Source organism: Pomacea canaliculata, linkage group LG7 (genome assembly GCF_003073045.1).
Source record: "Pomacea canaliculata isolate SZHN2017 linkage group LG7, ASM307304v1, whole genome shotgun sequence".
NCBI classification, from domain to species: Eukaryota; Metazoa; Mollusca; class Gastropoda; order Architaenioglossa; family Ampullariidae; genus Pomacea; species Pomacea canaliculata.
Window position 1 is genome coordinate 4190237 of NC_037596.1, and position 21317 is coordinate 4211553.

The 21317-nt window shown below is 36.7% G+C and overlaps 4 protein-coding genes across 5 annotated transcripts; 1 reads left to right on the forward strand and 3 right to left on the reverse strand.

The window, feature by feature from the left end:
- Positions 1-300: 300 nt before the first annotated feature.
- On the reverse strand, positions 301-4292 carry LOC112568444. The gene is made up of 5 exons (XM_025245746.1): positions 3077-4292; positions 2074-2673; positions 1609-1664; positions 938-1251; positions 301-559 (listed from the first exon to the last, which is right to left on the reverse strand). Exons 1-5 carry the CDS (start codon positions 3453-3455, stop codon positions 301-303), a joined length of 1608 nt encoding a protein of 535 aa, XP_025101531.1. The 5' UTR covers positions 3456-4292.
- Positions 4293-4426: 134 nt separating this feature from the next.
- Positions 4427-9477, reverse strand: LOC112567795 (UPF0722 protein-like). The gene is made up of 4 exons (XM_025244629.1): positions 9244-9477; positions 6490-6522; positions 5024-5160; positions 4427-4696 (listed from the first exon to the last, which is right to left on the reverse strand). The coding sequence occupies exons 1-4, from the start codon at positions 9431-9433 to the stop codon at positions 4499-4501; spliced, it is 558 nt and encodes a 185-aa protein (XP_025100414.1). The 5' UTR covers positions 9434-9477; the 3' UTR covers positions 4427-4498.
- A 172-nt stretch (positions 9478-9649) lies between these two features.
- Positions 9650-14736, forward strand: LOC112567796 (39S ribosomal protein L41, mitochondrial-like). The gene is made up of 3 exons (XM_025244630.1): positions 9650-9895; positions 12884-12984; positions 13662-14736. Exons 1-3 carry the CDS (start codon positions 9715-9717, stop codon positions 13833-13835), a joined length of 456 nt encoding a protein of 151 aa, XP_025100415.1. The 5' UTR covers positions 9650-9714; the 3' UTR covers positions 13836-14736.
- Positions 14641-21311, reverse strand: LOC112567791. 2 transcript variants are annotated; one of them, XM_025244624.1, is made up of 7 exons: positions 19828-21311; positions 19523-19624; positions 18628-18882; positions 17330-17519; positions 16864-17057; positions 16339-16473; positions 14641-16128 (listed from the first exon to the last, which is right to left on the reverse strand). In XM_025244624.1, the coding sequence occupies exons 1-7, from the start codon at positions 21277-21279 to the stop codon at positions 15886-15888; spliced, it is 2571 nt and encodes an 856-aa protein (XP_025100409.1). In that variant the 5' UTR covers positions 21280-21311; the 3' UTR covers positions 14641-15885. The 2 variants fall into 2 exon arrangements, with proteins under 2 accessions (XP_025100409.1, XP_025100408.1); XM_025244623.1 differs by having other exon boundaries at positions 19523-19627.
- Between the last annotated feature and the right edge of the window lie 6 nt (positions 21312-21317).

Here is a 21317-nt window from a genome sequence, read left to right on the forward strand (position 1 = left end):
CACAACATAACTACTGTTCCTCCAATATATATCACACTATATAACAACTAAAATTGATTGATAAAGTAGCAAATCTCTATTTAAGACTCCATCCAACACATTATTCACTCATACTGCAAAGTTCCCACTACATTTTCTCTCTCCTTCTCTCCCCACTGCCCCAAAAATATCACACAGAATGAACTACAGATTCTAAAAATATACTTTTATTTGTAATATTATGTTAAGAATGTAATAATTTGAATCATAGAATATGTGAAGATAAATCCTCCAAAGACAGAAAGCTAATTAGAAAAGCATTTAGTCGGCATCACCAATGCCTTCACTAGGGTTATCACAAGGGTTAATTTCCGGATGCTTGCGACTTCTGTGAGTTCTGAGACTGACAATCTGAACAAAGGCTGCACCACACTTTTCACACTGGTATGGCTTTTCCCCTGTGTGCTGTCGCTTATGAATTCTCAGAGTTGACTTCCTTGCAAACACTCGTGAACAATGAGAGCAGGAAAAAGGCTTTTTCTCCAGTATGGATTCTTTCATGATCTTGAAGCTCTCTGTTCTCATAAAAACCAGAGCCACAAGTTTCACACAGGTAGGTCCTCATCTTACTGTGGTGTCTTCGGATGTGAGAGTTTCGATTAGATGTAGAGATGAAGGTTGCGCTGCAAAAGTGGCATTTATAGGGTCTCTCGCCTGTGTGTTTTCTCATATGAGTTTTCAGGAAGCAGCGGTGAGAAAACTCTGCTAAGCATTCCTGACAGGTGAATACTTGTTTGCTTCCTTTGGGATGAAAAGCACGCTTGTGCTTTTTAAGCCTGAATGCATTTGGAAGAACCTCTTCACAAATATTGCAAGTAAATTTCTGCTTTTTATTTTGAGGATGGCTTTTTAAATGCTTTTTGAGTTCTCTCTGAGTGATAAATGCTTCAGAACATACACTGCATCTGTACATCCCATCCACAAAAATGCACTTCTTGACATGAATGCTATAGGAATCGAACAGCTTGAAATCTTTGTGACATTTAGAGCATTGCCACCTTCTGAAAGTTCTGTTGCTTTTATTTCTTTATCTGTACATCCTGGATCAGAAGTGATGCAAACCGCTGTTGATGACAATGATGCAGACTCTTGTGTTGTGTATCTGATAAGCTGCATCTTCACACATATTTTTTTCAGCATTACGAAGATGTCCCCAGCTGCATTCATGGATAAACAGGTGTCATCAGTAGCTTCTTCATTAGACCATGTTTCCTGCCCACATGCATTAAAGAAGAAAGTGCAGAGGAATATTGCTATGATTTATTTACAGATAATCTTCAATAACATCAATATTAAAAACACATGCGTAAATATACAGTATACAATAGTTCACTTGGTTTCTGTGAAACATTTTGCATAGAAAGCAATGCTTGTCTAGTAACAAATTTAGACTTAAATATTAATTGATACCACCACAACTGTTGATGCATGCATGACATAAAAACAAAGCAATGATACAAAATAATAATAATTTTGTATTAATAAAAATGTTTTGGAAGGACTAGCATAAAGGAAGGAAGTGTGTGCACTCATATGAAACTCCTATAGTTGTGGTAGGCAAGTTCTCACCGTTGCACTAATGAAGGATGCTCCAGAACTTTGTAATGAAACTTTATGTTCTTCTGCTGCAATTAACATGCAAAATATTATCACTGTTTTGCTAATAACTTTAAATAACTGTTAAAAATTATCCTCACGCAATATGTCAAACAAAAATATTTTAAAAACACCACTCATTCTAGCTAACATTCTGTTGATTCAGACAGTTCTTAAAAATAATGCCAATGAAATCTAAACATATCAGATTATACCTAATGATACATTTATAAGTTATCTATAAATTTCTCATAACATTGTACATAAAATTCTCATATGGCAACACATGATAACTGCCTATAAAATTATGACTGATATGTAACATAAAATACTATAGAATCACATTTACATTATTCCTCTATTACCCATAAGGCTTAATACTTTAAATAAATTTATAGCACAAGGTTTAAAGAAAATCGCCAGGCTTGTGGCATTTACCTATAAAATTTGAACGATGGTGTAGCCTTGACAAGTGAATGAGGAAACCACGAGAACTGGGTAGAAGCTTAGCACACAGAGGGCACTTGTAGCTTGATGGTGGAAACATCTCAGCATCCTCTAAGAAACTCACACACTCTTTCAGACTGCTGTTCTCTTCAGCTTTGTCATTCACTTCATCTTGATCTCTCACCTGTTTAACATCTCCCATCAATATCATTTCAGACATAGGTGCATCAGCATCAGGCACTAAGTTGAACTCACCACCGGTTCCAGTTTTGATTTTCTCTTGGGAATATTTTAATGCTGGTGAGCTGCTCTCATTTTCAATTTGTTTACTCCCTGCCTTTGAGAACTGTAATTTGGCCTTTATTCTCTTTGACAGTTGTTTTCTCAACTTTACTGATTTGGTTATTTTCTCAATTTTATGAGTTTTGTCCATAACTGAATCAGAATAGGAAACAGATTTTGGCGATATTCTGGTAAATGATAGCAGATTCAAACACAAGTCTTCCACAGTGTTGTCTAAGGTAACAGGAATGTTAAGCAGTGCTAAAAAGCTGGCAAGATGGTTAACAACCAATCTGTACTGTCCCATATCTGCACAAACAACACTTCATCAACTCTATGATCATTTCTTAGTAACAATGACTCATAGGTAAAGTGATGATCATGCACAACTATGCCTATTTTAAGTGTAAACAAAATTGGTTCTATGCGAAAGCACTTTTATAGCAAATTAGCCAACCAACCCACCAAGACCAATTTATGTTATTAACATTTAAATGTGATGACAATTTATGTGACCTTTTCAGCCTCATTCTAAAATAAATACACTTATTTATGTATTTTTTTTTGAAACTGAAAGCATCTAAACTTTGTTTTATTCTGATGGTACTAAGTTTAATATATATATATGAAAGCCTTTACAGATACAGCTGTCATGATAAATATATTAAAATGTGAACAATTTTAAAAACGTTTCCATGAAATTGTTTCTTACTGGAAGGAAACAGCATATTGATTGCAAAGGAATATTTTTCGCCATTCATTTCCATAAGTTTGTCTGTAAATACTGCGTTTCTTGCGCCACATTCACAAACTACGCACATAACGCTGGCAAGGCCGAATTTTGTCTCCTCTTCTATTTGATTCAAACCAAGAAGACGACTGCATCGCTTGCAGTTCATTTGCCTTGCAAGTTCCTTTAAATCAACTATTCGCCTGCCTTCAAACCATGGCTTGCTGCTTGCCTCAGCAGTTGTGTGATTTTGCCTTGCATTCATTTTACACGAATGATTTCTTGACCACCAGATTTGATGCTCGTTAAGTTCTGTTTCTAGGGCTTCCTTTATTATTGTCTTGTCGTGTTCTTCTGACATGGAGTAAATAGTAGTATGTTGTGTATTTGTACCTGTGTGTGCTCGACATTCATTCTGGAGAAGCAAAGATTTGTCGCAGTATATGGTTGTGTCAAATTATACAGAATAAATTAGAATAATACAAATATGCATGTGTATGAAACAATTTACTACAATTCGGAAAAACCTAACAATTTATGATTTACGATTGTATCAACAATGCGCATGTGCACGTCACTAACGACAACTACCGCTGTTCGCAGACGACTTCCGTCGAGGTTTGAGTACTGTACATATAAACAATGACTAAATACTATATTTTTGCTATTTTTATGTAAATTAAAAGTTCGTGTGGTTACCAGTCCAAAAACTATACCCATCTCCAATGTTATGAAGTGCGTAAACTATATGATGAAGCTGGGCTTCATCGAAGAACCTGCATTATCAATATCTATAGTTCAAGAAACGAAACATGTAAAGGAAAAATAAGGAAAATCAAACATATCAAACAAAGTAAATAGCCAGCCACGATTAGTCATTGGAGATATTTGTGTTAAAATTCATGAACGCCTATGAATATTAAAAACGGTGTCAACTTGAAAATTACCTTTTTGGACTTGAAATGTTAAGCTTTTTTTTTTCTGTTGTGACCTAGTATTCTCAACTGGATACAAAGATGCTTGTATGCATTAACTTAGACTATTGAGGCTAGTTTACTTTCATTTCATATTAAAGTAGTACCATTATTTCTTGCTCAACTTTAAGCTGCAGCCTTTTAACAAAAGAAAAAAAAAACGCACTTCTTAAACAATTTTATATATACTCTGTAAATAATACATGTTACTTTATATAGGCAAATATAAAAAAAAAAATACATGCACGTATATTAGCCCAAAACCCGCTTAAGCTCCTCTTCACTCATTCACACACTCATGTATACCACATGCACTAACACACACAAGAAATGGTAAACATTCAGATGAAAAAAATGCTACCATTGAAATGCTCTTTTTAATTTTCTGTTATGCAGCACAACAAATAATGTCACACACAAGTAGAGTCCATCAGTCTGAATCATCCTCATCCTTTTCACCTTTCATTTTCTCAAATTTTCTAATCTCTTCCTCAACCACTAGGGAGTTGTCTTCAAAGTTGTGATCGGACTCATCCTCTTCATTATCTATGATACTTAAAGACCCTGATGCTGCTGTTTCCTGGCTTGTACTGCTGAGAAGATGGGATGGTCTTGAAATTTCCTCCTTCTAAGACAGAAGACAAAAATAAATATTTTAAAAATATTTTCTGGTGACATCATTATCTTCAATAGTGTCTTCAACATAAATGGTTAGGTCTCAGTACACATGGTGTGTGACATTTTGAAATAGAAAAAGACTGATCAGCATGTGTTTCTATATTGTAGTGAAAATCAATTACCTAGAAGAAATAAAATTTATAAAGAAAACAAACTGAAAAGTAATTGAAAATATTTATAACAAATAACTGGTCTAATATGAATATTACAGTGGAACTTAGGTCTTTGAGTTCTGATCTATGCTTTCTTACTAGAATCTTGAGATGTAAAAGTGTACCTTCATTCTCTCTACCCGATGTTTGTGAAGAAGTGCTCTCTCTTCTGCACGAGCTGAAGCAAACTTATCATATTTCCTCATTTCTTCAATCTGTTCCATTGTCTTTGCTCGAGCAAAAAAAAAGTGGAGACTGGAGTCTAAAATTAAAGAGTAAAGCTGTTTATGTAGAACCCAAAGAGAAAAGAAGTTTCCAAACAACAGTAAAAGTCAAAAAAAAAAAAAAAAAAATACAGCATACTTTTTCTACCTTCACTATGTTTTAATCTTATTTGTTGATTTTGGTTTAAATTTTTCCCCCATTATTTTGTGACATTTTCTATTATTATTTTCATCTATGTATTAGTATCTCTCTCACTCTATCTTACTCTAGTGACACCATAACATTACACAATTCTCTTTAATACTCATAATAGGCATTACATTCAAAAGCAAACTGAAAGACACAGTGAATGACCGTGAAACTCTTAAGCATCTCCTACTCCAGCGGTTCTCAACCTTTTACTTGTGACACCCCCCTGACGAACAAAGGTACGTCCGCGCGCCCCCCTTAGCCACACAATGTAAGCTAATTTCACTAATACCGGTATAAGAAACTTTTAAAAAATGACCATCTTCGCGCCCCCTTTGTAAGCACGTCGCGCCCCTTCAGGGGAGCACGCCCCACCGTTTGAGAACCGCTGTCTTACTCTAACATGGGGAGTGAACTACCATGTTAAGTTATCCCAGAAGACAAATTAACCCCTGATTCACTAAGTAGCTGACATTACAAAGTGGCATGGTAAGGATTCCTACCAAAAAGTGAAATTGTACATGTTCAGCTATATAATCATAAAATAATTATTTAATAAATAAACTGTGGAAACACTAGTTTATTCAATGTGACAAAATGGTGTCTCTCATGCTAGACAACAAAATAATTTGCTTTGAACACAAATGGCCCAGCTAAAAACTGGAAGGATATGATTAAATTAATTCTTCACTGAGAGAAATAAAAATGAGATGTTTAGTTTTGCATTTTTATGGTATCTTTTTAATCTTAGATTGCAAAATCAACAGAAACAGTATTTACTAAACAGTTCTATACCATCATATTTGTCCAGTTTATTAAAAAAGGCTCTCAACAAAATTCCATTTATTTATCCAACACACTCTCCACCATTTTTAATCAAGCATGTCTCTTGTCCCATAAATTACCCTCTGAAAAGGAAATGAATACAAAATTTTAACCACTGATTCCTGTTAGCCAGGCTAGGTATGTGTATGACCCCTGCAATTTGAGGATTTAGAGTTTCTTTTATTCTTTGCTTATCTAAAAATGGTTTGTCTAGATTGAAATATAATATTTCAATAATCATGCCAACCTTGGGCATAAAGTAATTGCAAAAGCAATTATGAAATGTGCTATAAGAACAGACATGAAGAAGTATACATCAACCAGAAAAAAAGCAATATAGGTAATAACTCACCTTCTGAGACAGTCTGCCTGCTTGTGTAATTGCCTGTTAAGAGAAAGAACATGTCTATCACTATAATTTAATGACTATAATTATAAAAAATGTTTATTATCAGTCCAAAAGAGTTTAAAATATTCATTCACAAAAACAAATTTCTGCCATTGTAACTATAATTAATAGCTATTCCAAAAGTGATTTTATTTTATTTTTTCAAAACATTGCTTTTACAACTATAGCTGAATTAGAAAAAAAGATAATGCATAATATATCTAAAACATAGCATTATGGAGATGTAATTCTCTATATTTGCTCTCGCAAATCATTTGAAAAATGCTATAAAAATCTTCAATATTATTATAATATTTGCTTATGTCCAAAAGAAAATTTCAGTACAGTCGGACCTCGGTAAGTCGAACTCATAGGGACTCGAAAAAAAATTCAACTTAGGGAGTTTTCGAGTTACGGAAAATGGCGTAATAGGCGCAGGTATTTGGCTGGGAATTATTTAATTCGATTAATTCGATATAGGGAGGTTTTCGACTTAGGTAAGGTCGACTTATCGAGGTCCGACTGTATTAGAATTCAGTCTTCAGATTAATCCCCACACACTCTGTAACCAAAGAAAGTTGCAAAATCACGTCTTTCAAAACCAAAGTGAAAAATGCATAAAAATTAAAAGAAATTTTTCATAAATCAAAGCTAGCATTAAATAGACACCACAACATTAAAAGTAAAACAAAAAAACAATAACATGACATGCTCAAAAAACAGCATCCTACTATTAATCATTGTTTACCAATTGTAACTTAATTATAAAAAAACAAACTGCGTTGAAAACATGATTTATGAAAAGTATATTAAAACTACTATCAATGCAAAATAATGACAATAAAATTATTGTCAATGCTAAACTCTGTATTTGTATTTTTCATGCAAAACATGGCATACGCATGACCATCAAGGGAGCACTGCAAGACAGCAATAAACTTGTTACACACTTTGCCATCACTTGTTAAACTAAGGATTTTTGTTGTTCCTTAGAAGGGACATTTTGTTCCTTTTCTTTAATTTCAAGTAGGTATAAGAGAAATGTAACTGATGCAAAAATGAAGAAACCATGCAGTGCGAAAAGAAAATAATGACAGTCTCTTGTTTATGAAGGTCTTGTGCTAAGGAGCACCTACCCCACTGTGAAACTCTGAACATACTAATTCAGGATAATCTTGCACCAGGCTAATCACGTCATTATAGGTTATCATTTTATACAAGAACCATAATATTTAATAGTCAACTGGCAGAACACATTTTACAGGCTGCATGCTTCCAAATGCACATTTCCTAAAAGAAGTGAATACAGATTTAAGCGAGTGATACATCGGTTCTAAAGCAAGTTCAAATGTAAAATAGTGTTGGTCACACAAATGAACACAGCATGAACGTAGATACTGGTCTGGCATTTGTGTGGCTCATGATAATTGGTGCAGATCAGACAAAATATTAAAAGTCTGCATGGTGAGCTAAAGTGTTTTGGATAATGAAGCATTTTCAGCATGTGTGCTGAGATTATGGGAACATTTTTTTACAAGCTATTTCACTTTATTCAGTCTTGATAACAGGTATGTAAGGATAAAGCAACTATTCAGTGCAGGAATGTTGTGCTGGGACTGCCTTTTTCTGTGGCACTATATGATGCTATACTTTCAAATAGTCTCTCAGGGATGGAAAACTGCAGCTAAAGAACTGTTTCCCCACCTGGAATAAACAACAGTAATGGTTCCTTAGCCTTGTACTGTACTCCTATCATATTTGCTACTGCGCCTAGAAATGACTGATCTTCTAAAAACGTAGACTTTTCAAACCCATTGGTTGTAGTTTCTTCTTCCTGCATTTTCTTGCCAATGTGAGGTCTGACATTTTTGATAGCAAAGTCTTCTTTCAACAATGCCTTTGTTACTCTAGATGGACGATGCTGAGCATCAGTGCCTTGAAAGGAATGATCTCTTAAAAGTGTGCTCTTTTGGAATCCACTGCTTGTAGTTTCTTCTTCCTGCAACTTCTTGCAAACTTTAGCAGCAAAATCAAGTCCAAACAATGTTTTTGCTATTGCTGATGACTGATGTTGAGCATCCACATCAGAATCCATCCGATCTTCCACTGAAAGATGATTGTATGAGCAGGTTAAGGATGGTGGCGGTGGTGCGGGCAAATTATACCTGGACCAAACTGCTTCCTTGGAAGTAGTTTCCTTTGGTCCTGTCTCCATTATAAGAAGTTTATCAGCTGTAGCTTTGCTGGTTCCTCGTGGTGGCTTTCCATGGTGTCTGCATAAATATTCTCCCCCAAACTCAATTAATTCTTCGGGCTGCTGATACGGGTGTGATTTATTTTGTAACCCCCCTTTTCGTCTGCGAGTAAGATCCTCGCCACTAAATTCATATATGATATAGTCGGGATCGCTTGTGGTGTTTTCTTCATATGTGTACCAAAAATCTTTCCTTCCTCCATTACAGCCGCAGCCATGCGTTACATTCCTCTGATTACCCGATTGTTTCTGTCTCGCACCCACTTTCGAAAAGTCATTGTCGCAATCGAGATCTGAATATCGGTCTGGCTTATTGGAACAGAGCTGAACATAGGAAGAATCTTCATCGCTATGTTGATATAATAAATGGGGTAACTTTTCTCCTAATGTACAGCTGCTATTACTTAAAATGTACGAGAACGATTCGGAGTTATCAAATCCAAATAATTCTCCAACAGACTCACTTTGAGAGCGAGATGGTGGTGCTTTCCGCAGCCGCTGTTTTATGTCACTTGACACTAGGCGCGATTCCATGGGCGGCAGAAGCTGCAAGGACTGCCAGAATGTCTTGGCGTAACCGATTTCGTCTTCTGAACACCCGGTGAACTCGACGCGATCTGGCTGTTGCGTTAAGTCCACCGTTTTCAGCGCCATGTTGCTTACTCTGTTTCTCCATGACAGCGAAGTTTACTTTTTGAGGTCATGGCTATTTTTGAGAAGTTAAACAAAGTTTATTGTTTTGTCTTGTGAGATATAATTTTTTAAGTTTTTTTATATTATACTAATGACGAGTTCTATTTAATGTATCTGTTGAGCCAAATAAAAATTCAAAAAATCTTCATATGGATTATCCCTAGTAAATTTCATTCTATGGTTTGTCTAGTCAGATTGAGTTTGGACGGACTTTCGTGCGTGTAAATAACCTTGTGTAAAGCATGTGGAATTCAAACTGGCAAAGACTGACGACTTGTGCTCGTCTTTTCAGCACAAATGTACGGCTGGAAGGCAAACGAAGTCGTGAACCTTTTGATAAACGATTTCCAGTTACGGGTAAACATGGAGCAGCGTTCAGAAAGGGTGGAAGCCCGACAATGGAAAAGATGCTCGCTGTCCACAGTAAGTTTGAAACAGAAACCGTCGCCTTTACGAACCCGACTCTCCTCAAACTAAGACATGCTATGTAAAGTATATGTACATAAAGGCAGTCTGACAGATCATTGTAAGATAAATGGAAGCGAAATAAATGTATCTGATATGGTATAAATACACATGGATGGATGAGAAAGATTAGCTTTGAGGTTAAATAGTCAGCGGTCTTCTCCCCATATCGCCCCCATCATTCAGATCAAATAGTCCCAGCCGTAATCATAAATTATTGTCCTTGGTAAAACCACTTCGTCCCAACACCGAGAGCTAGATCGTTGCAGGCCCAAAAAATGAATTGATCACGGTTAACACAAGTGGCTATTAACGTCAAATATTACTAATAGACCATATTCACATATTCAAGATCAGCCGCCTATTTAAAACAGAGCAATTTGAATAAATTCAGCCATCATTTTAGTAAGCAAAAGGGAGGCCGGTGATTTCACTTGCTTATCTTTTTTGTTCTAGCAACATATGGCTCTTTTGGTAATATTTGATTTAATAGCTACTTGTTTCATCAGTGATTGATTTGTCTTTTGGACCAGGACCAATTTGATTTCAAGATCTTAAGACAAAATGGACATAGCTGGAACAAATTGACTTAGGCTTTGGGGCAATATAACAGTGATAAAATGACTGGTGACCAACAAAAATGATCCCTTGGCAGTATGGCAGATGAGAACATAACGGTGTATAACTGCAATTTTCTCTTTAAACAACTGTTTTAAATTTAAGTTTTTGTCATTTATTCTTAGATTTTTTTTCTTCTGTTTCTGTCTGTTGTTACATCTCTGTATAATTGCTATGAGATATATATATATACAGTCTGTGTTTGATAATGTGTTATTTATTTTGAATTTAAAGCGCTGTTTAACAGTTCAACAAGTGTTGCTGGATATCCGTAACAGCCTCCTTTCACACAACAGTAGTCATTCACCAAAAATGCCCCCTATAAACTGTTCCGTTCAACATCTTTTTGGAGAATATCATGTGAAAAACCATCTTACTTACATTTCCATTGGTAGAAGATTAATCTGCAACATATGCTTTGCAGACAAAATCAAGCTGGCAGTAACTCACAGAGAACTTCAAGACCTTACAGACTGACAGACAGTTCAAACACAGACCAACTCTGACAAGAGTAAAGTCATGGCCATTGGCAGTGATAAAGCAGATATCTGCATGAACAGAAGTATGGCTCAAAGAGATAAAAAGCTTTAAGTAATTAATCCACCCTCCCAAAGACAGCAGCTCTGTGACAGATATCCGCAGAAGGATCACAACAGCAACAGCAGCAATGGCTAGGCTGGAAAGGGTCTGGTGCAGCCATAACCTTCCGTACAAGTCCCCCTTGATAATGATTCTGCTACAGGTGTAAAAACAAAAATATAGGCTCTGCTCACTGATAAACAGAGCATATCAAGGCATTCGAGAGCGAAAGCCAGAGGAGGCTGCTCCAGATCTCATACAGGAAACATAAGACCAATGACTTTGTATGAAAAATGGTCACCACACTTACAGAACACCAGGGATGCCCCCCCCCCCTCATCCACTTGCAACAGTCAAGCAGCTATAGCTGGTCTGTTGTGGCCATGTGACCCAGCATAACACCAAGACTGTCCTTCAAAGTTGTAAGGCTAGGTACAAGAAGAAACAATATATTACACATCAAAATTATGCAAAATATATAATACAACAAAGAGGCCTTAGTACTATATGTGCTATGTGTATTTTCATGTAAAGTTTCTTTACTCCTGTTATAACCACCATTCCACTCTTGATCAAACTAAAGTCTGGCACTTGCTACTGCCGCCCATAGTACTGAGAGATGTTCCAACATCTTAGTCTCTCCATGCTGTGCCTACACTTGAGAAGAGGATGAAGCAAGTCAAGCTGACAATCACTGCATGTTGTTACTTCCTTGCTCGGCCAACCAACCACTTTAGAGAGTGAGAACTGATGACGTTGATAATAAGTTCCAGTTCCAGACATTGTGTGGTTTCATTGATGACTTCTTGTTCACCAGACAACACTGTTACACAGTTCTGTATAATGGTATGAATTATGCCACATACAGCTGCTGAACAAACATCATATGTGTTGTAATCCTCCCAACTCAGGTTTGAGAGTGGCGACTTCTCCTCCCACCCTTGGCATTGAACCTCTGTTTCTCACAGGTAGCCAAAGTTCCGGTTGCGTATGCCTAGTGGTCTTGATGTTCCTTTGTCACTGGCTGGCCCCTAGTATCAAGGTTGTCTAACTAAAGCATCTCAACTTTCTCCTCCTTTGTCCTCCTTGCTCAAGTCTCTGTCTCAAAGAAAAGTTACTCAGCTCTGAAAAAAGGGTGAAGACACGTCCACCTCCACCTCGAAGAACTGCCAACCTAGTGCTCCTTTTACACTGATATGCTGAAAAGTACCTAGGAAGTTATCATTCCTTTAAACTTCACCCGACATAAAACAAGAGATGAACATACAATCAGCATCCTTCAACCAATCATTAGCACAAACAACAAACAGAAGGAAAGACAATGGCCAGTGACTAGCCCTAGCCCCACCTACATTTCTGACCAGCCATTAGACTCTCTCAAACACAAGTGTAAGCATCTCAAGCTTACAACAACTGGGATTATATTTTTCTAGCACTACCTTAGATAATGCAATTGTGCCACCAGTGGTTTAGGACATTTTTAGAAGAGGAACGAATCTCTTTGCTTCAGTTTTGCTTTTGCCTCCTTTTTTTTTAAATCCTGTCACAATTTTTAGAGGAGAGTGGAGGGGAATTTCTTTTTTTTTTTTTTTTTACATCTGTCCAGTTTAAAGTGTTTTTCATGTTGAATTCTATGGCACTTCATTGTTGAAAAAATCAGAAATTTGCTGTCAGTTGGGTTTGTATGATGCCCTTGTTTCATTCCCATATTCTTGGTAACATTTCTCACTTTGCCTCATTTATCTATAGATGTACCACCAAATGGTTTCTTCGATAAGAAGAAAGGATACTTTACTACAGTTCCAGAGATGATCCCAGAATTTATTGTGCCAGACCTTACAGATTTTAAGGTAAAGTTTTTAAAAGTCACAAATTAGAAATATAATTTTGTGTTTAAAATATTTTATTTTCTGCAATTGTAGAATTGGAAAAGTTTGTGAGTGCTTTTTTTTTTTTTTAATGAAACGAATAGGGATAAAATAATCATTATTTAGCTTTTGTAAGATGAGTTGGACTGGTTATAAAATGTATGGTAATAAAGACTCAAATCATCAGTGAGATGACATACTTTTGTTTGTATACTTTCAAAAAGCATGTGACATTTCCAGACCAGCATTTAATGATCACACAGATTAACATTTCTCTCTAAAATAAATGCACAATGTATATTTTCCTTGTCCTCGAAGTGCAATAATCAATAAACATAGCTTTCCTTGGATTATTTTGTTGCAAGTTTCATCTATCATCATTGCTGTATATACATTGAATCATATCATTTAACTTACATCATTAAATAAATTCAAGAGAGCAAAGCAAGTGGGTGCTTTCTTTGATGGACAGGATAGAGACTGTTTTTGAACAGCATATTCTTATGAGGTGTACAGTCTCTTAATAATGCTGGCCTGCAGAGAAGATATTCTCATTTGTGCATCTTGTATTACAGAATATAAATGTATGTCATAAGTAGGGGGGAAAAACACAGAAAGTGTCATTATTGTTTTTATATTTTAATTTTCTATCTTTTCAGCTGAAGCCATATGTTTCCTACAAAGTTCCTGAAGTTCATCAGTCTAAAATGACAGCTCGTGATCTGTTCCAAGCAACCTATGGTGCAGAACTTGAGCATAGTGTTAGAGAAGGAAAAATGGTTGTAAAAGATGGTCAATTTATTCCTGTGGAGGAGGCAAGCAAGAACAGATAGTGATCAGACTTCCTAATGACCAAACTGTGAGGCTTGCTTGTGTTTGTCATATGGGTACACATTGCAGAGACAGGTCAATGTAGCTTTGTCTTCTGTATCACGATATCATGTGATGCAGTTATTGTGACACAGACATTTACCATACATGTACTCATATATGCTCTGTCCTGCAATGGACATGATTGTTCCTCAAAATTGACATTATTATTATGTTTTTTTAATATAAATTTATATTGCTATGAAAAAATCTTATAGATTTACTAAAATCTGTGGTTGCCTTGGCTGGGCCATATCAAAAGATTTTGCAAGCCAGATGTTCCCCACCAGTTATAAAGCATATTGTTACAATCACCTAATGATTAAAGTTTAAAGGTTGCTTACTGACTAGTTCTGTACTTGTACAAAAAGAAAGGAATTGAAAAGGCTGTATGCCTTCAGATGATTTGCAGGTGATCAAACTGTATCTCTTTTTGAAAAACAAAAAGAACATTTGTGAAGTGAAGCTAACATTTGATGATGGACAATAATTACATTGGTTTCTTAACGGATCTGTTGTGCAAATGTTTAACTCTTAATAAAAACCTTTGAAATATAAGACTTGAATGTCAAATGGTGATGAGTATGTTAATATGGCAGTGAAAACAGTTATCCTGCAAACAAAACTTTTTTAATTTGGTTGTTTTGCTAAGAGTTAAAATTTTATACTTTGGGATGATGGAAAGGACTGATACATGAGAGGTATAAAAAAAAAAAGCTAAAATTGGACAAAGAGATGAAAGAATGAAATGGGTTGTGTAAAACAATAGCATAGAATATACTTTATTTCCACATGTGTAAAACTGACAAGGAAATATATCACAGTTTCTTTCAATATATATGTATACAGTGTGGCAGAATAAAAGTTGATTTGTTTCTTGTGGTGCCTGAAATGTAGAAACACATCAGTGCAAGGTTAAATTCTTTCTAGCAAACATTCCCAGAAGCTATTTTTGTCTCTCCAATCATAATACATATTGTTTGTTATTTTTCGCTCTTAAAGCAAACCACTCCACTTCTTGATGGGGCTAGAAAGAAAGTTTTAAATGTGAAACAGCTTGTAATTTAGTTTTTGCCCTGATGTTTTCAGAACTACCATAAACAAGATGTACAAGACTGAAACTCAAAGACGCCAAAAATAACTTAAGTTGATCACATTCATAAGACAGTTTTAAGAAAGCAAAGGTGCAATAAAAATGCTCTTGCTAAACTTATTTACTCAGGCATGTGTGTGTGAGAGACAAAAAATGCATAAACATACATTATATATGTATTAGTGTATGTCTGTTATGTACATGCTTTCATCAGTTTGGAAAAGGGAGCTAAACCACCAAAAAAAAGCAATGCCTAAATTAACAAAAACAGTTGTTATAGTTAATATGGTACTAGTTTAGGCCAAAAGTGGAAACCTGCATTTTTAATATTTACATTTAAACTGAGTAGATCCAGATTTTCAATTTACCAAAGACTGACAAAAACGAGTATGTACAAGTAATTTTAGGAAATGCTTTCTACATAACTATGAAATTAATGACTGCATGATTGCAAACAAATTCTGTTTTTATTTTTAATGTGAAATAAACATTCTTATGGGAAGTTAATACAGTGTAGTATTTGAGGTTTTACAAGAATTACTTCCTTACATTTCATCTATTAAATGTCGACACATTTAATCTCTTAAATATGAACCTGGTTGACCATTTTTTTCTTCACTAACCAGGCATGACAGTAAGCATAGAAATGATCACTCCAATTAACATTATTAAACTTATGATATAGAAAGGCACATTTTGATCAAAGTATGAACAATGAAAATTGTTCTTATAACCAAAGTCCTGCGGATCAGTCAAGTATCGAGGATGACACCAATCAAACATGAGATCACATAGCAAGCTGCCCTGTTTGATGAAGACTTTTCTTCAACGGACAGAAATTTTGCTTGTGATTTAACTGAAGTACACTAAACATGTATCACAGATTTACTTGCATGTCCAAACAGACTTCTTTCATTTTATCACCAAATTCCCTGGGCCTTCTGTCTTATTTGCTCAGCACTGCGTTTATCCTCTTCGTGTCTCTGGTGTAGCCTTTCCAGGTCAAGCATCTCCACTGATGGTTCAGGAAAAGAATTCTGCTGTTGGCCTCTACCTGAGTTCTTGGCAATGGGAGACAACTGGGAAGCAAGGTTGTATGAATTGTAAGGAGTGGGCTTGGGTTTAACTGTTGGTTTTGGCACATTTTTGGCATATTCTATTGCCTGAAAATAGAAAGAGTAAGAGAGATTAATATGGAAATAACCTAAGCTATAACAGAAAAAGAGGATTCTTTACTATAGAAAACCAGCTTGGGCTGGTATGCCAACATGCTCAGACAGAATTGGGGTAAGGCTATGAACAACATTATAGCAAAGCATGACGATCTTGAATTTATCTAGAAAACAATGGTGCATCTGAAAATGTCAACATACCAGTGTTCGCCTACTGATGATGTCATCTTGCTCTTTAGGTTTGGGAACAGCTGGAGGCTTTCTGTGTATCCTTTCTTTGGAATTTTTTTCTTTCACAGACCTAGCATATTCATTCTGTCGCAGCATCTTTTCTCGCTGTGATCATAGACAGATTTTGTTGCTATGAGTAGATCATTAACATTAACATGCAATATTTCTTCATATTTTCATCTCATCTTGAAGATGAATTTAAAATGAGACTAATGAAAAGCAATATTTAAAAAAGATTTTCTGTAAATTTTTAATACTGGGAAGAGAAAATTTAAGACAATAATTTTATGTTAAAGTCCACAGATATGTTTGCATGAAGCCTTGACTAATAATAATAATAGGTGCTCCTTTTTCTGTTTCAAGAAATTTTGTTGATATGTAGAAATCAAATGCCAACACTTTATGCGTTGTTTGCCTGAGCATTTACCTTTATGAAATAGATATTGGCTAGTTCAACAATCTTGAGATTTATTTATGCTCATGAAATGCATATACCTTTTCTTTAAAAGTCTCGCTGTCTAGATCAGGTCCCAAGGTTCCCAGGCAAACCTCCTTCTGCATTCTTTTGTAATCTTGCAGGCTATACACACGATACCATGGCTTCTCTCCCTTCTCCATCTTCTCCTTTTCACGGAGATATGTTTGCATGTAGCTACCTTCAGACAGAACTGGAGCTGACCGTGGTGCACCTGTAGGACACAACAGCAATACTGATTCAAAAAAAGTTGTAATGTCCATAAATAGTATTTCACAACATTATCAAATACAATGAGCTTCCAATACAATTTAACAATTTACTCTGTACTTAAAACATTGATTTTTCACAATTGAAACTGAAACAATTGACACATTTGGAACACTCACACCAATCATATAGGTGCTCTCTTTCTTATCAACCTTACATTATCAGAAACTACTAATAAAAGAAGGAAAAGATACATTTCAGAGTCATTGATCATACCATCATCAGAACCAATGGGAATAGGAGGAATCTTGGGGAAGGGATTAACAGTGTGTCCTCCATTGTAATCATGATGACTGTCACTCAGGTAGCCACTAGCCAGACCTCCATGCTTCTTGGATGCAAAAGCATCATCTGCTGAGTATCGTCCGTGTTGGTATTCATTTTCATTTTGGAAAGCATATGGCTGCTGCATCAACAAACAAGGTAGAATATATGTTTAGTAATTATGAAAGGATAACTCCTTCAATGCGGACAAAAAGCGACATGATTAAACCTTTAGAACAGTAGTGGTGGCACGAAGTACTTTGTGTACCCATGGACATTTCTAGATAGACTGTTGTCTGTCTGCCGAGACCAACCCTTAGCCTCTTGCAATGTTCTCTGCTGTTAGTCTCAGCAAGGCTAAACAATGAATGTGACTAAACCAGAAGATTTGTATACACCTGCCTTGTTCTAGTAGTTCTGTTGAAACGTGGCTAAACCGGAAGCTTTGTATATACACCAGCCTCATTTTAGTAGTTAACTAGAAAAAATCATCTGCAAGCAGTCTAGTAATACAAGTTTGTGGTGTTCCAATATTTACAACTATTTACCTACATTAAAGACAACCATCTTTGATACACCACTTTAAAGAGCCTTTTTCACATTTACGTAATAGGATTTGCTAGAAATACAGTCTTTGGTTTACTTGTACTAAATTCAAACAAAAGATAGTAACTGTATGGAACAGAGACAGCTCCTGTTGTAAAAGTAAATTACAAGGCAAAAATTAAAAAAACAACTATTTACACAATACATACAATACATGAAATATTTTATTAGAATATACATTAGACTGAATTTACTTACTATTGTCATTTTCAGCTATTAAAGTACATATTCTTGTCAAATTAAGTAACCAGAAACTGTCTCAGTTATAGCTCTTGACCAACTGACTTATTCCCCACTTTCAAATATAACAAAATACCTGATTGATCAATTATTTTAGCTCCTTAAGAGAAGTAATTCATAGTAAAACACTGATAGCTTAAATGACCTAATGCACATTGTCTGCCTCCTGTCCCCTTTACCTTGACGCTATGAACCTTCTGTTCCACAGTCCAGCACATTAACCACCAGGTTATGATTAAAGTATCTGTATGTTAAAATAGATATTATATATATATTATGAATATATAATATACAAAAATGTATCTTTGTTAGAGTGTAGCTGGTGAGTTTCCTGACATCCCTTTACCTTTAGTTACTTTCCAGACAGACCCCATACACAAAATAAACACACTTATAGACAGTACCTGCCCAGTGGAAAGTGCATTGTCAGCTGGATATGGCTGGCCAGGCCACCGTTGTCTTGGTTCTCCAATAGGGCCACTGTGTCTGCTACTGGCAACATTCTCATGACCCAACTGTTCACGTTCTCCTTGTGCAGTAGGGGAAATAAGTCTCAGGTTGACATCTACACTAATTCGCTGTCCATCTTCAGTTATCACTTCCTGATGAACAGGTTTTAGCTCAAGGGGCCGTCGCAAAGGCAGATGCACAGGATCAATCTAGGGACAAAATGAACAGCTTTGCTACAGTGAACACCAGACATTCACAACACACCTGATACAGAGAACAATTGACTTGAAAATGCGTCCTTTATAATGGATTATTTTAGTCACAAAGTTGCTCTGCATCAAAACCTACACAAAAATTAACAGATGAAAATCTGAAATATACAAACTAAAGTCCACATGGCCAAATTAATGACAGTGGTAGTTGTCTGGGGAATGTAGGTAAGTTTTCCAGGAGAAATATCAATGCCTTCAACACTGATGCTAAAACTCATCTTTTTGATGATGTCATAATATCAATTTATTTATATATTATCCTCTACAGCAATGGTTATTAGACATATATAATATATCATACAAGCCATGATACAAGGGGTTGAACACAATAATGTGAACATGTGCAATTTTTATAACCCATAAATCAACAAGAAAACAGTTCCATAAGACATCTTCCCAACCCACTCTCCAATCACATACTTAAAAGATGAAATAAGGTCAAGGTCATGGCAGCAATGAGCTGTTCATGGATCATTATGCATAGAGCAAAGCATATGGAAAGTCCAATCCTCTCTTTGCACAACCTTTGACCTTCCCTGAAAAGTCAGGTGCACATACCAGCCAGAACATAGCTTACCTGAGACCTGGAAGATATAGCTGAGGAGTTGCTGAGGTTCATTTGCTGGCTCTTTATACTCATCAGGGAGGTGTTTGAGAGTTGCTTCTTCCTTCCTGGCAACTGCTGCAGCACAAATAACTGCCTTTAGCACTGAGATTGAGGATATGGTCTGTCATCAGTTAGTCTAAAAAAGTTCTTGCAATGAAAAATGCTTTAAGATATAACAGAAGGATCTGAAGCAAGGTAATAGTTGGTTATATAGACAAATACGACTTTCTTGGAAATGATTATATCATCTCATTCATGCCAACAAACACACTCACCCGTGTTTGAGCCAGCGTGGCTGAGCGTTGTGCCCACAAGTGCTCAGCATCTGAAGCCATTTTTTGACCTGGATGCTCTGCTATGGCAGGATATCGATTAAGGGAGTTGTCTCGGCTGCTTAGCTGTGAATCTGAGCTCTTTTTTTTGCTCTTAGTGATGAAAATATCAGCCAGTTTCTCCTTTTCATCTTTCTTAACGTCATGAATCTTTTTGTAAGTTCGTCTTGGGGCCCGACCATAGTCAATTTTATTGTTATTAATGTAGTCGTACGAGGGCTTTGGTGGTTTGCTCATGTCCAGAGGGATGCTCCCTTCATGCTCTGCATTCAATTGAGGTACTTCATCTTCAGCCTCGTAAGAATTTTGGTCAACAAATTTTGCAGAGTTTCCATAAACACCACCACCTTCAAGGTTAGATTGATTTTGATGTCCATTTCCTCGTCCAGACCCATAGCTCTGAGTTTCTGTCATGTAATATCCATCATGCACCTCTGCTTGGGGTGCCACATAACCCAGGTGAGGAGGACCACCCCTGTCCATATAATGACCTGTCCCGACAACCCGAGGATGCTGACCCTGAAAAGCAGGATCCATGTCAGACAGGTACTGCTCCTGCTCCTGCAAATAATAAGCATTTTGCTGCTGAGAATGCTGCTGATGGTGCCGGTCCTGCAGCTGTTGCGGAGCATAATAAGATTCCTGCTGGGACTGTGGGTGAGGCAGCTGCCTGAATTGACTAGATTGCTGCTGTTGTTTTAAGGGTGCATACCCATGACTAAAGTGTGCATGCTGGTGAGCAAGTTCTTCCTCTGGGTAATACTGTGGACGTCTTTGGGGCATTACTGGATCTCTGTTGCTGGCTTGAGGCTGTTCGTAGGCATTAGAAAATCTTGCACCAACATAGCCCTCCCTGGTGTCAAAGTTCAAAGCCAAGCTATTGTGAGAAAATGCCTGAGGAGAGGGGTTGGGTTGTGATGGCTGAGCTGAGAAGTCACTATGGGGTACCACAGCAGGAGGGGGGGCAGGAGGATTGCCCCACTCCATGTTGTGGATGTTTTGTGGTGGTTGCCGCTGCTGGTGGTGATAGATGTCTACAGAGTCTCTGTGGTACTTGTGCCGCTCACTGTCAATCTCAATGTCTTCTGGGACATCAAGGGAATCTTGCATAAAGTCTTCACTGTCCCCATCCCACAGAGACAATCGTGGTACTGTGGTTTCTTCCGCTACCCTTTGAGCTTCTGAAATCCGTGATTTAAGCTGTTCTTGGTATGAAATCTCCTTCTTCAGATCTTCTTCGTCCTCAGGATCAAATGATGGCCCAGAGGGAAGTACTAACCCCTGGACAGGACGTGCAGCAGACAGTCTCTGACCTGATGCACTTTCAGTTTTGGATTTCATCACATACTGCTTTTGAGGAGGTATGTCCTGTCTCTCACTCTTTCCCTGCATCATCCCTCCTTTGGGTAGCAGAGTTTCATTTCGGTCCTCGT